General features: G+C 42.3%; 1 protein-coding gene and 1 long non-coding RNA gene across 8 annotated transcripts in view; both read right to left on the bottom strand.

The window, feature by feature from the left end:
- Nucleotides 1–2523: 2523 nt before the first annotated feature.
- Nucleotides 2524–3228, bottom strand: LOC127910544 (uncharacterized). 2 transcript variants are annotated; one of them, XR_008075220.1, is made up of 2 exons: nucleotides 2859–3228; nucleotides 2524–2773 (listed from the first exon to the last, which is right to left on the bottom strand). It is a non-coding gene; the product is annotated as an uncharacterized LOC127910544 (long non-coding RNA). The 2 variants fall into 2 exon arrangements; XR_008075221.1 differs by having other exon boundaries at nucleotides 2524–2655.
- A 198-nt stretch (nucleotides 3229–3426) lies between these two features.
- The window catches only part of LOC118400171 (calcium-dependent secretion activator 1), a 194112-nt gene continuing 181723 nt past the window's right edge, over nucleotides 3427–15815 (bottom strand). For 5 of the 6 annotated variants that reach the window (XM_052473367.1, XM_052473368.1, XM_052473370.1 and 2 more), the window contains 2 exons: nucleotides 10600–10704; nucleotides 3427–4392 (listed from right to left, as the gene is read on the bottom strand). In XM_052473367.1, the coding sequence (XP_052329327.1) occupies nucleotides 4219–4392; nucleotides 10600–10704 (279 nt within the window). In that variant the 3' untranslated portion in view covers nucleotides 3427–4218. Of the gene's footprint in view, nucleotides 4393–5269; nucleotides 5864–10599; nucleotides 10705–15815 lie in introns of those variants that run through there. The other variant, XM_052473369.1, reaches the window with a different exon arrangement.

Below are 15815 nucleotides of genomic sequence, written 5' to 3'. Positions count from 1 at the left end.
ATGTGAACGTTAGCTAGCTGGCTAATGTTAGCTAGGCTAGGAGTTAGGGTTAGGGGATAGGATTAAATTTAGGGTTAGGAGTTAAGTTAAAGACTTAAGGTTAGGGTTAGGGGAAGGTAGTAAGTAGTTGCAAAGTTGTTAATTATCTCGAATGCTAAAGTTGTCTGTGATGAGATTCATGGTTCGGGCTAGGTACCTTAGTTCTAGTGAAAGGAAATCTTAACGCTACAGCATACAATGACATTGTACACAATTCCAACTTTGTGGCAACAGTGCTCTTGTGGCTGAATTGAAGCAAGTCCCCGCAGCAATGTTCTAACATCTAGTGGAAAGCCTTCCCAGAAGAGTGGAGGCTGTTATAGCAGCAAAGGGGGAACCAACTACATATTCATGTCCATGATTTTGAAATGAGATGTTCGATGAGGAGGTGTCCATGTACTTTTGGTCATGTATTGTGTTTAAACGCCAGCCCTTGTAACCCCTCATCTCCCCCTCCTCCTGTCACAGTGGTGTCCTATGAAAAGATTCGAGATTAGCGTGTTGGATTAAAGCTTTACTCATCTTGAGAGTTTATAATACAGTCCAGAAGGAGATTGAAAGAATGGCCAAAGATGATATACACTTTGGCAGATCTCTTCCACCAGATTAAAAAAAAAAAAAAGAAAAATTAGGGACAAGATGACAGATATCAGGGGGATTATATATAATAAAGTCACAAATTAAAAGAAGACCGCATATTTTTAATTATGTCATAGAAGAAGGGCAAACAACAAATCCTTCTTAGAAGAATTGAGAAAAAGCTAGATTTATCCCCAGTATTGTGGGAATGGGCTGATCCAAAACAACAACAAAAACAATCTAGTGTCTCATTCGAGAACAAGGCTGTGATTTGGTTGAAGGGTGACAACATAGTTTGTCATTTTGGAGAACTGACAGTAGGAATTCATTGTACTGTACATTCAATCCTTACATTACAACAAGTATGTATAGCTGCTATACATACACTTTTTTCTCATCCTTATACTCTAATAGGCATGTGTAAGGTTTCAGTTCAGCCTTCCACATTCTGATATACACATACTGAGATTCATCCAGAATGTGGATTAGAAATAGTAAAGTCCTGGTGAATCAGGAATTTATGAGAAGCAGGGGTGTTTTATGGTATTTTGTATTCTCCTAGTGCAATGATTATCGTCTCTGATTACTTTTCATATTAAGTGCTAGGGGGAAATTTGAGGAATGAAGAGCTGTGCCATTGAGCAAATGAGACTTCTCATCCCCGCAGACATTGTGGTTAAACTCAAGACACTATTTCACCAGCTCATACTTGTGGGGGGCGTAGGGCACAGTCAGACAAACGAGAGCGGCTCTAAGTGATAATGTTCTCCCTGGGACTTGATTTCTGACCTAATTGTGGGAGCGTAGGCTACATTTCTATGGACGCCCATCTCGCCTGCTACCTGATATAGGAATAATCGACAGCAAAGGCCAAAATGCTCTAGCTCAACATCCAATCTAGCATATGAGGGTCCTCTGGATATTATACATTTAATCAGCACATAAATCCAGGCGTGATGCAACAATTTTGTGAGGGAGAGGACAGCGAGATGGATTAATAGGCCCGGAGATTTACGCAGGCACGATCTGTGCTGCTTTGGTTTCTAAGCTTCAATCAGGCTTTAAAATGAGAATGATAATGGTATTCAAATAAAACATTCTCAATTGACCATCAAAGCAAGAACTGGCCCAAGTCTCAACACTGGAGCACACAGCCTGGTCTCATAGACTAAACGTAATATAGTAAAGTCAATTCGGGACACTCAAATGAGTATTATATTTTACGTTTGGTATGGTTACATATGACAGAAGGTTATTTAAGGCAAAAACGAAAGTTGGGTGGTTGATGGGGTGTGCGTATAACGCAAATGTTTATTTTATTTATTAAATTCACTCCCTGTACTTACTTCCCGTTTATTAGCTGTTTATTAACTGCCAATGTTTGTCTATGGAGATTGCATGGCAGTGTGCTCAATTTATACACCTGTCAGCAACGAATGTGGCTAAAATAGCCAAATCCACTCATTTGAAGGGGTGTCCACATACCTATATAGTGTATGTATTGTGCATTCAGGTTCAATTTGAGTTTGTTTTTCTTAAAAATGTATCACAACATAACACTAACTCTTTACACTAATTTCTATGGGCAGATTACTTCTAGGAAATGTAACTAAAATGAATATGACTTCCAGGGGGGTATACTCCAAAGCAGGATCAAGGAGTTGGCAAACTAACTTTCCTAAATATTCAGAAATATATATTTTTCTTCCTGAAAGCGTGAAATGGGCATTGTCTAAATGACCCCCGAACCAAAAACACATACTGTATCTACGTTTAGCTTTCTTAATTAATCAACATCTATAGTTATTTCTGGTTGTTGGTTAACTAATTGATCCTACTTTCTAGTATACCCATCAGGACTGTACAAGACAACAACAATAACAATTAAATGAATAAAAAAAGCAGTATGTTTGTACAGATACTTTTATTTTCACTTTGTGGGCCCCAGTTCTATACGCTCCCATAAGGCAGAAGCAAAATTACTCCACCAGTAACTGCACACTGAGAACAAACACACTTCTGGAGAGAAGAGGATACCTGGGTCATTCAGTAACTGCACACTGAGAACAAACACACTTCTGGAGAGAAGAGGATACCTGGGACATTCAGTAACTGCACACTGAGAACAAACACACTTCTGGAGAGAAGAGGGTACCTGGGACATTCAGTAACTGCACACTGAGAACAAACACACTTCTGGTACCTGGGACATTCAGTAAGAGGAACAAACACACTTCTACCTGGGACATTCAGTAACTGCACACTGAGAACAAACACACTTCTGGAGAGAAGAGGGTACCTGGGACATTCAGTAACTGCACACTGAGAACAAACACACTTCTGGAGAGAAGAGGGTACCTGGGACATTCAGTAACTGCACACTGAGAACAAACACACTTCTGGAGAGAAGAGGGTACCTGGGACATTCAGTAACTGCACACTGAGAACAAACACACTTCTGGAGAGAAGAGGGTACCTGGGACATTCAGTAACTGCACACTGAGAACAAACACACTTCTGGAGAGAAGAGGGTACCTGGGACATTCAGTAACTGCACACTGAGAACAAACACACTTCTGGAGAGAAGAGGGTACCTGGGACATTCAGTAACTACAGAACAAACACACTTCTATGTGACATTCAGTAATACAAAACAAAACATCAGAAGGCAGAGGAATTCAGTAACTGGCTGAGAACAAACACACTTCTAAAGATATAAAAGTGTGGACCTGGGACATTCATAATCACCTGTGTAATGGCGGCAAGAAATACTGGGACACAGAAGAAAGTCGGAAGTATACTTTTCTCCTTTGTGATTGAATATCTTTGTGCTATAATTGCTATTATAACTCAAATATGACATATTTAAAAAAAATGATCAATAAATACACCAACAAGATATAACAATGAAACAATGAAAATATTGCATTTCTAAAACAACTAATTAAAAAAAAAATGTGTCTAAATGTTTTGCCAGTGAGGGAAAATGTAGTATTGAGTATTGAATTGAGTCAACAAAGTAAATTCTACATTGATGTTAAGAGACGAGAGAGAATGGATAGCTACTTTTTATAATATATTGTAATCTAGATACAAACAGGTTGCCTGGCTGTCTGTAGTTTGGTTCCCTTTAGGCAGTAGACATACGCTCTGAGATGAATGAGAACAATAGGTGATGTTACACTCCTCCTCACAATGATGTACCATTACTGTATTCACAGTACGTTAGCAAAGCGCCTCAACAGGTTTGCATTCAACAGGTACACACCAAGCATTATCCCTAATCATGGTACTCAACATCACATACATGGCTCTCCATATTGCTTAGGAACATTCAAGAGTGAATGCTAGGCAAATGTTAACTTTTTTTTTGTAAAACACCTATACTTTTTTAGTTCAACACATAAATATATATATTTTATAATTATAATAACTAATATCATTATAATTTATGTATTTGGTTACTAATTTGTATTGTTGTTCTTTTGTGGGTATTTCTATCTATCTGACAGTGGAAAATAATAACCCTATAAGATTGGTCCAGTGGTTAACAAAGTTGGTACATGCATTGATTCGCAGGCTACATCCGGTGATGTTGATCTAGTCATCATCGTCGTCTTCATCACTGTCCTTCATGGATATGCCCGACATCCCTCCTTCCCTCACCGACGCCGTGGCCTCCTCCAGGGTCAGTCTGTTCCGCACCGTGTCATACATCTTACTGTTTAGTGTGGAGTCCAGGACGCCCTGCAGCCGGAAGTCACGGTACTTTTTCTGGAACAAGAGAGTAGAGATGGTCATGGTTGGGACTAGCACACAGACGAAACATTCTCAGTCAGTTGCTAAGGCAAGAGAGGACATGAAGCCAGGAATGCACTGCAATGTTTGGGTGAATCTCGACTGTTTAGAGTGGACTCCTCTCCTTTCCTCTATCTTAATCATTAAAGAATTGAATTAGTGACAACAATTTCCCAAGCATCACAATGCTTTCACCTAGCATGTGTTTTTTAGATCAGGAAAAATGTAGGAGTGGACAAATGGAAAAGAGGACACTTAACGGTTCACAATATTTGACACATTTAGCAAATTATCCAAGTGTAGCATGTTCCCCAAAGAGACATCCCCACAAACAGGGGTTGTCTTAAGGACATTCAGCAATGTTCCCATTTAGGTCCCTTAAAGGGGTTTTGGAGAGATGTTATCCACGGGACATTCAATGATGACAAGGAGCCATTTCACGATGGTCAAAGGGAAGTCCCATGATGCTCTCAGGGGAACGTTCTCTGTGGGACCTTTGTGAATTAACTTTAAGTTCCCAGGACTTCACTGAGAACCATGTCAGGACCTTTTTAGGCCATTCTCAGGACTTTTATTTGGACTCAGGAGTCAGCTAACCTGGAGTCCAAATCAATGAGATGAGATTGGAGATGTTGGTTAAAGCTGCCCTCTCCTATAACACTCACAAAATGTATGTTTTTTATTCACAAGAAGTATTGCCTGATTAATTAATTTTCAGAGGAAGTTGCTAGTGGCAGGTCGATTTGTTGCTAAATGACGTTGTGATGTCATTGCGTGATGACGTAATAAAGTAAAACTGTGTCATTACGTAGAATACACAATGACATTACTCAAATTGATATAAACACAACACATTTTATATGATCAGATATTTTTTATTTTTCAACACAACACATTGAATTATTTAACAATTACACACTACACATTATTGACCAATTAAATTGTATATATTTTCTTTTTAACTAGTTAACCTACACATTCTGAACAATTATAGTTTTAGGTAGCATATTGGTAGTTAACATGCTACCTAACTGATCAACAATTATAGGTACAAGCTAATAACAAGGTATACAGTTGAAGTCGAAATTTTACATACACTTAGGTTGGAGTCATTAAAACTCGTTCTTCAACCACTACACAAAGTTATTCTAAACAAACTATAGTTTTGGCAAGTCGGTTAGGACATCTATGTGACAATACAGAGGCGGATGCAAGATGCAAGCAACGATGGTTTAATGAATACAGTTTACAGCAGCAACAGGACAGACAGACTGTACTCAGACGGAATCCGACCCAGGGACTAGGGCGCATCTTCCGATGATAGCGTGCTGAGAAATCCAGGGGAGTGTGTCCGGATGGGTAGGAAGGAACACAGCAGATAAACCACACAAGGGCGGCGAGAGATGAGCACGGACACACGACACAACCTCAGGGAAGTAACAACGATCTGACAACAAGAAACACTGGTTACAGAACATATAAAGGGAAGATAAGTGGTTCCAGCTGGCGCAGACAATCAGGCCGAGATTGGGAACCACGCCCACACAAACACGAGAGAGAGAGAGAGAGAGAGAGAGAGAGAGAGAGAGAGAGAGAGAGAGAGAGAGAGAGAGAGAGAAAGAGAAAGGGAGGCAGTGGATTCATGAACCGTGACAATCTATCCCAGAACAACAGCAAAGGACCGTCTGAAGATGCTGGGGGAAACAGGTACAAAAGTATCTATATCCACAGTAAAACGAGTCCTATATCAACATAACCTGAAAGGCCGCTCAGCAAGGAAGAAGCCACTGCCCCTAAACCACCATAAAAAAGCCAGACTGCAGTTTGCAACTGCACATGGGGACAAAAATCATACTTTTTGGAGAAATGTCCTCTGGTCTGATGAAACAAAAATAGAACTGTTTTGCCATAATGACCATTGTTACGTTTGGAGGAAAAAGGGGGAGGCTTGCAAGCTGAAGAACACCATCCCAACCGTGAAGCACGGGGTTGGCAGCATCACGTTGTGAGGGTGTTTTGCTGCAGGATGGGCTGGTGCACTTCACAAAATAGATGGCATCATGAGGAATTGAAAATTATGTGAATATATTGAAGCAACATCTCAAGACATCAGTCAGGAAGTTAAAGCTTGGTCGGAAATGGGTCTTCCAAATGGACAATGGCCACAAGCATACTTTCAAAGTTGTGGAAAAATGGCTTAAGGCCAACAAAGTCAAGGTATTGGTGTGGCCATCACAAAGCCCATACCTCAATCCTATAGAAAATGTGTGGGCAGAACTGAAAAAGTTGGTGCGAGCAAAGGGGGCAAACAAACCTGACTCAGTTACACCAGCTACAGTGGGGCAAAAAAAGTATTTAGTCAGCCACCAATTGTGCAAGTTCTCCCACTTCAAAAGATGAGAGAGGCCTGTAATTTTCATCATAGGTACACTTCAACTATGACAGACAAAATGAGAAGGAAAAAAATCCAGAAAATCACATTGTAGGATTTTTAATGAATATATTTGCAAATTATGGTGGAAAATAAGCATTTCAACTGTATATCCTATCCTATTGAACAAGCAACTTAACTCAAATAGTGATGTGTGCGCTAGGCATCTCTCTCCAGGTTGTTGTGCTGCTTGGCTGGATAGCTGCTTACTGGTTTCCTCCAGATATTGCCACTGTTCTCGCTCACACTGCAGTGCACACTGTCACCATCAGCTGTGTGTCTCCGCCAGTTCCAGAAAGTCCACTCCTTGCATACGTACTGTAAATACGATGAATCATAGATTGGCAAGGAAATCCACTTCATCTTCACTGTCCAACTGCATTGTCACAGAGCTGGAACCAGCAGAAGAGGATGGAGTGGCCTTAAAGCTGTATGCTGCTGTGGTGCCAAACTGCTCCTGAACTTCACCTGGTAGCTTATGCTGGTAACAGGTATCACCAGTCAGCTTCAGTCCATACTGCACCAGGAGTATGGGGTTGAGAGTGTGCAGTGACATTATATTTCTTAACTTCGACTTGACCATACCCATTTGGCTGAATAACCGTTCAACCTCTGCATTTGATTGTAGCAAAGAGAGGGCAGCGAGTGCAGCTTTGCACAGTTCTTCAAATGGATTTGACCCGGAAGAGTCCGTGTAGTTATTCACCTCACTCCAAAATTGAAATGTATTTTCAGTCCCACCTAAACAGATGGATGTTTCTCCATTGGGAAACAATTTGATCAATTGTTTGAGGGCTGGTACCCCAGTAACTCAGCTACTTTAATAATTTCAGTGGTGTCTTTATTGACACTGAACAAGGCCATGTTTCACAAGGCTTTAAGGTTGTCTGGGAGCCTTGCTTACAGCTCCTTGCTTATTAAAGCAACAATGTAGTTGATGCACCGTCTCCGAATGACCTTTTTGTTCTCTGGCGCAAGACTGAGTTGGTACACCGTGCTCTTTAAAAGGTATCAAGGTGTGGTGATGGACTGAGATGTCCATCAATGGCATCCTTCAGGACATACATTTTTGCCATAGGGTTGACTACTCTGCTGCAAATTGATATTAAGAGGTTTACCAGATTGTCCAAAAGCTTGACAGGATCTGTTTGCTCTCCCTCAAATGACTTCACTGCAACTTGTACGTTGGACAGGATTGATTTCAAGAATGTCAGGTAGACATAGTTGGTCTTGTCCATGTACATGGCGTGGAGCACATCCGCCATGTAGCAATGCTCACTGGCCTTGGTCAACTCAAAGTGGAGTTTCAGTTCTTCCCACTGGCTCAATCATACAATGCTTTGTACGCCTCGTGCCGTTTTGGGGAAATGGAAAACCAGTTGTAGGTTTCCTGATTAAGTACTCAACACTTCTAGGGATGGTTTCTTTGGATGCTGCACTGTCAGCCAATTGTAAAGAATGATACACACAGGGGATGAGTACCAAATTGGGCAATGCACATTCTTCCTTGAAAATATTGTGCACCCAGTTGTGCACCCCAGTCATCACGGACACATTATCAGTGCCAGTATCCTGAAGATTCTCTTTTTTAAAGTTACACTTCTCAAGAAACTCAACTAACGCCTTTGCTATTGATCTGGCAACGCCTCCTTCCAATTCAACCAGCCCGAGAAATGTGGACACAACGGTCATTTTTTTAGCACTGAAATACCAAATCACCACACCCACGTATTTCGAGACACTGACATCAGTGGACTCATCCAAAAGGAGACTGAATTTCTTCTCCCTCACATCTGATGTTACCCTTTGGAGAAAATAAGGAGCCAGTACTCCCCTAATCATTTCTGTGCACTTGGAAGTTGTTGCTGCCACAGAATCTGAAAAGGCAGCTTTGCAAGCCATACCTAAATGGTTGCATGCTAGCAGCGAACAATGCACCGCAAATGCCATTGCCATAGTAGCTTCTGAACTTTTGCAGTTATCCACTTTCTTAACCAACTGTGGTAATGTAGACTGCGTTGTGGGGTTGTACGGTTTAGATTTATTTATATACTTTGCTGTAGCACAATGTTTTTTGAAGGCATACATTTTTGCAAGCATATCTGATTTGCAGTACGTACTCTATGCCCGACAATCATCCCCAATTACTGGCTTCAGCCACCCTTTAAATTCAGGTACATACGCCCACTCTGTACTTCTGGCTGTACAATTTTAATTGAAACATGTTGAGTGACGTTGTAAGTTCTGTTCAAGATCAAACATTCGTGACCAACTATATTCATTGGGTTTGTCTCGTCGAATGCATTCTACTGCTGCTGGAGTCAGCCAACAATGATTTGCAATTTGCTGAAATTGCTGCAGGCCTGCTGCTGCCTGTGCACGAGCTGAGCGCCTGCTGCTGACGTCACTCACAATGCACTTTTGCAGCCAGGCACGTATGTTGTGACTGAGTGCGTGACAGGGAAAATTGTTTTTGTGTCATTTAGAGGGAAAATGCGTGCATTTTAGCGTTTGAGTCACTTTTCAAAAGTTGCTAAAATACATCTTTCAAATACAAAATACAAATACATTTTTTAAAGTAGCTAAATTTGTTGTTAGGTGCTGTTTGAAAAAAGTTGCCAGGGTAGTCTGAGAAGTTGCTAAATCTAGCAACAAAATTGCGAAATTGGCATCACTGGCCTCAGGGTCAGGGCTTGCTATCATCGATGGAAAAATAAATTCCCAAGTTTATCAAGACATTTTGCAGGAGAATATAAAGCTATCTGTCCGCCTACTGAAGCTCAACATAAGTTGGTAGATGCAACAGGACAACGACCCAAAACACCAGAAGTAAATCAGCAATAGAATGTCTTCAACATAAGAAAATACACCTTCTGGAGTGGCCCAGTCAGAGTCCTGACCTCAACCCAATTTAAAATGCTGTGGCATGACCTCAAGATCAGTTCACACATTTTATGACCAATTCATTCCAAAGGGTTCACATACTTTTTCTTGCCACTGTATATATGGACTTAGAAAATGAGTGCCATCTGCACTGTTATTTTAGTTATTAGTTAATCTGACTATTCTCACATCATTGATTTAATTAACTTATTTTAGCTATTTGAGTTTGTTTTTTTCCATATTGTTGTTTAATGTTAGTGGGGCATATTTTAATGTTACTCCGGAATCACTATAATAAATATAATCGTTTTTTTGTGTATTTTTAACAGAGCTGAGATTTACTTTGAAGTTAAAAGTGTAGGAGTACAGGTGAACTCAGTCATTGACATTAACTTGGTGTCGTAGCAGGAAGATCGGAATGCAATGTAATCATGTATGCCGAAGTGGATCCAATATGTACGTTGAAAACATAATGTTAAAAGCACTTTTTGTGTGGGTGTACCTAACATTGCCAAAAGACAAAGAGCTGTGAATGGATAAGTGATTCACCAATCAGGGCCCTTGATGGGCTTAGCAACAGTAACAAGGAGTGAGGTGTAATGAAACTAGGGTCCTGGACAGAGAGTTACATTTTGTGTGGGTGGGACGTTCCTTTGCGCCCATCAGGAACACGCCGTGTACGAGACAAAAATCTCATGGGGACCATGACACAATTTCCTGACATTCCGGGGACATCCTATTGACCCATTTTTGTACTAAATCATGTAATTCTACACTATTTGAATGTGCACCTTGATATATTACTTTGAATGAATGACCGATTGGTTTGGGATGCCCTTGAACAGGCCTGCTGGCTGAGCTTGACTTACCTTGACTACTCTGATGAGGATCTTGAGTTGGTAGACATGGAGCTGTAGGTCCATCCGGTCAGTCAGCCACATACCCAGGAGGTTCATGGTGCTGGTGTACCATTGCTGCAACACACAAACACAACAGTCTCCAGCAAAACAGACACACAAACACACACGTACACACACATAGACAACCAGAATACAGAACACACAGAGCAGAACCAGCATTTCATAGTAATTTACACAATTTGCCCTCTCTTTCTCCTGTCTTCAGCCCCCTCTCATTCCATTTCTGTATTTCTCTCCATCTCAACAACCCTCTCTCAGTCTCTTTCACTCACTCATTACCCTCTGACTAACTGACTCCCTCTTGCTGTCGCTCTCTCTCTCAGCTGAGGGGAGAGTGAACTGGAATCACCTCTTCTATAACCGGAGTAGCTATAGCTGAGGCTCCAGATGTTTATCTGTGGGCTGAGTCCTGTTTGAAGTCTAATTGATTGGTAATGATCAGGGCAGGCTGATGCTAATCAGAGTGGACTAGCGCTCAACCGTCGGGCAGAGACAAGAAAGGAGGAGAACATATCTGGGATGACTCTTGAGTTTGTGTTGCTGGAACTTTCACACTGTCAATGAGAGGCCTTCTGCTGTGTCCTTTTTTTACACTCATGTGCAAAAAAGACTGTCATGAGATATGAGAACAATTTTTCAGGCCACAAGGCACCTTCTCTACCAGGGAGCTAGATAAAAAGTAGCTATCAGTATACAGTACTTCATGTTTCAAGAGAACATACCCCAGTAGGTACAACAGTACATACATCATCAGTTCCTTTTCTAGATGACAGTGTATAGCAGGGATCATGAACTAGATTTAGCCGCGGGTCGATTTATTCTTGATTGGATGGTCAGGGGGCCGAAACATAATTACAAATAATTTGTACAAATATTTGACTAAAACATCAACATTTTAATCCTTGCTTACATTTGTATACGATCACATATCTTGCTATTATGTGTGGAAATAATTCCCTGACTTGGGGGGCCAAATACAATCCCCAGTGGGCCAAAGTTGGCCTGTGGGCCGCCAGGTGGGGAACCCTGGTGTATAGCTTCTCCCTGGAGTTGTGCTGGGGTATGTAAGGTTACAACGTAAAGGCCTTCTCTGCGGGATGAATCACTGTGGGATCCTGCTGCATGTGTACCACTGTGGCAGCTTCCTCTCTGCCGCTCTGTGCCTGTGAAGGAATCGCCATGGCAGCAGGGCTGTGATCTCGCCCCTAGCGCGACCCCACGCCGAGAGGCCAGGCCTGGTGTGACTGCTCTCGCTCTCCTCTTTTTACTCTGCCCTCCTTCCATCTCTCCTTGTCAGCCTCTCTTTCTCTCACCTTCATAACCTCTAAATAGGATTATTGTTTATTTAATTTAAAAAAAACTTTAATTCAAGTAAATGGCAAAAAGCACAGGCATACCCTTTGTTAGTTTAGGATTTGGAAGAAAATAAAGCGGATCCGATCATATAAAGTGATCTATAACAGCACTTTGGTCCGCAATGCTTTATGCTAGAAACAAGCTGTAAAATATCTGGGAAGAAGTGACACAGATGCATATGATGATGTCATTGTTTAGTTTCTTTTGCATTCAGAGGCGGAGCTACAACCTTCTATAGACAAGGAGACAAAAAATGCACTTTGCTTGGGAAGTAATCTAATTCTGTCACTATCAATTGATTAAACTATTCACTTTCTGTACAATAGAAGATGTTTAAACCCAGGCAGCTTTTAGGGAAACACTTGTTACCTACACTTCTTAGGTTAAGCCACAGAAGAAGAGTAGCCAGCAGTTAAAGCTGACATTTTTCTGCATCGGTAGCCATGTGTCTGGGGTGGAAAGGTATGCATAACTTTTGAAAGTAACCCATCATGCTAAGATTCCTAATGATGTCTCAGATTGTATTATTTGCAAACAGGGACAGTTTCGTTGCAAACGATCACTGATTTGGCATTGGAGAAATATGATAAGATGAACACATAGGCCAATCTCTCAGTCCATTCTTAGCATTCTGTAATTTCAGTAATTTGTGTGGTATTAAAAAAGATTCTGCTAATACGTAAAATAACGTAGAATTGCAAGACATTTTTATTAAATGCAATTTTTCCCCGGACCTTCAAATATGATGATAGATTCATGCAATACTTTTACTACGAAGGAGATCTTTCCACCCCTATTCTTGTCCACGGTGGTCTGCAAACCCACAACCTTCTGGCCCGCAGCCTGTGCGCTATCAAAATTCCTGCGTTGCCATGTAATGCTTACAGGACAAGGAACAGTTTGTAAAACTGCATATCTAAGGCTGTGGTCTGTCCAAGAAGTGAGGGTAAATGTTATCATGTCCTCTACTATCACCTTTATATTTGAATGATTATTTTGGGTATACGGGAGGGTCATTTGTTTTTTTCAAACATTCAGGGAGGGTTTAGGTCAAATATATTTAGCTTTTTTGTGTGTGTGTGAGGCATGGTGCTCAAGGGAAACTCAGAGAGTGACAGACTCTGATGCCAGGCTTGTGAAATGAACAGTGATGGCACTCTTGCTTTGTTCCACTCTGAACAGACTAACAAACCCTAACAAATCTCTCAGAACAGATGAACACACCCAGGCACTCACTCTTTTTAGGCTCGATTGGGATCAGCAGGAGGCTAGCAATAGCTGACAGCCAAAATACGTGTAATATGGCTCTGAATATATAATGTCATAAACCAACAGGGATCAAATCTGTGACACTGTGACATTCTATCAAGTTCCATCTGATATTAGGGATTGGATAATGAAGGTGGTTTTGGATGGTTGTGTGTCTTTGCGTGTGTGTGTGTGTGTGTGTGTGTGTGTGTGTGTGTGTGTGTGTGTGTGTGTGTGTGTGTGTGCGCCTACGGATGGGGGTTCCACTGCTTCATCACACACATACAAACATCTGCAGGTCCCGAAGAGGGGTGAAGAGCTGGGAGGCAGTGCAACCTCCTGCCCCCTGCAACACCAACCCCCCCCCCACGCCCCTCCACCACCAAACACCACCACACACAACACCCCGTCTTGAACCTGGTGTTCACACTCATATATGACATGTTACAGGAAGCCATAACGCCTGGCAGGGGGGCAACCAACAGAATTCAGTGCAAATCTGCATACCCCTCCCCTCATATCCCAATGCATACACACATAAACACATGCACCAGTCCCACTACGCCTTTGCGAGACAAGAACAGAGGACTGGTAAGGGGTCGGTTTTAGGCCTTTGTCCTGGATCCCAAAAAACACAACAAGCAGGAATGCTGGAGCAGAGGCGGGGGCCCTTCCATGGGGGGTATAGGGGGATTACAAGCAACCTGTGACTCTGCCTCTTTCCGCCCTTGCTGGTGGTGATGTGTGTGTGCCTTTGTGTGCAAAGGTCTGTGTGTGTGCATGTGATTGTGTATGTGTCAGTGCTACAGACCAGATTGGATCTGGCCTGATTGAGCTTGGATCTTGTAGTAGGTGTGGTGTGTGTGTGTGTTAGTGCTCCACAGATTGGCCCTGGTTGGTGCAAGGCTGGGGTGTGTAGTAGGTGTCCTGCTGGGACCCAGCTGTGTCTGCAATTAGCGGGAGGCATGGAATGATGATTGTTGCCGCAACGATGCTAATGCAAAGTGACAGGCTTACATTTAAAGGAGGGGAGGCCACTGTGTATCACAGAGACATTACGCACCAATACTTTTCCTTTTTAACTCTCTCTCTCTCACACACACACACACACACACACACACACACACACACACACACACACACACACACACACACACACACACACACACACACACACACACACACACACACACACACACACACACACACACACACACACACACACACACACGCTCGCACACTTGTGCATTCACTCAAGAACACACACAGCCTCTGCTCTACAAGCTCCTTAAAATAAAAACAAAACAATCCTCAAAAATCCATTAAAGAGTGGTAGGGCCGATCAAAGGCACAACCTTTCTCCAGCACTCCTGGTCAGGGTGTCTACAGGGCTTTGTTAGTGGTTAAAAAGAGCTGTCCACACTGGTCTCCTGGCCCAGAGAGAGCTGGCAGCCAGGGCAGCTAAATTAGGCCCCCCAGCGGGCGGCTGAGGGGAGGACCCAGGGGTTGCGAAGTCTTTAAATCTGACTACAAGACATTATGCACTTACGACAAAGGGGCAGAGTAATCCTACCTGCTTGCTTTTCAACGCTGCTGCTTGCCTGTTATTGTCTGCTTTATAGCTCCTGAGAGGAGGCCCATTGATGACAGAACTCAATTACCATAGTAACTCACACCGGTGACCCCCAGGTCTCCCCCACCCCCCAAAAGAGCTGATCCCATAGGTAGTCCGTCCTTTCACAGGAAGCTGACGGCCCTATGCCGTGTCCCTCCACGCTGGCTGAGCACCACTGCTGCTGTGGCCCTCAGATCCTGCCAGCACCCTGCGCTCCGCTCACACCGCTCTCCTTTCTACTTCTCTAAACATAGAGCGCAGCACTCTGAAAGGCAAAATTGAAATAAAGTTTCAGGCTCAGCAAGTTTATGGGCTTCAAACTGTTCTGATTGTGCTGCATCTACAAAGGAGATGCCGGCCAACGATTCACACGCTTCAGCGCAACCTTAAGTGGAACAAGAATCCTCTGTGTGTGCCCAACCACTACTAAATCACTAAGATAGTCAGCCTTTCCTTTTAAAGAAATGTGAAATAAGTAAGGCTAACAATAAATGTTCTGTGCATATGTAACACAAGACTGACATAAATGTTTATATCAAAGGAAAGCAAGCGAGAACATTTTCCGTTGCAATCCGAGTCTCTTACAAAAACACCAGTCACATTACACTAGTTAGTGTCAGTTGAACCGATTACAGTGTCAAAATAAGAGTACTTTACAAAAACATGGTTAAAAAAAGAAAGAAAGCACATGTTCTGAGGAACTAAATGGTTGGAATTGTGGACTACACCGCGCCATTGAGTAAACACACAATAAAGGACAGAAAAGCTCAGTGAATAAAACCGAGCAAAGGCCTGAGCAAAGTGAGCCATACTCCTTTCAAAAGGCTGCTTAGAGGTGGATTCAGGGGCTCAGAATGATGTGTAAAACACTTGTGGACTTCAGACTATAGGGGGAACGAAATGGAATAAGCCAGCAAGCACTTGAGGATCCCGCCGAGCACCTGAA

Source organism: Oncorhynchus keta, chromosome 21 (genome assembly GCF_023373465.1).
Source record: "Oncorhynchus keta strain PuntledgeMale-10-30-2019 chromosome 21, Oket_V2, whole genome shotgun sequence".
NCBI classification, from domain to species: domain Eukaryota; kingdom Metazoa; phylum Chordata; class Actinopteri; order Salmoniformes; family Salmonidae; genus Oncorhynchus; species Oncorhynchus keta.
The sequence above is the reverse complement of the archived record's forward strand: the minus strand, read 5'-3'. Positions and strand labels throughout refer to the sequence as shown.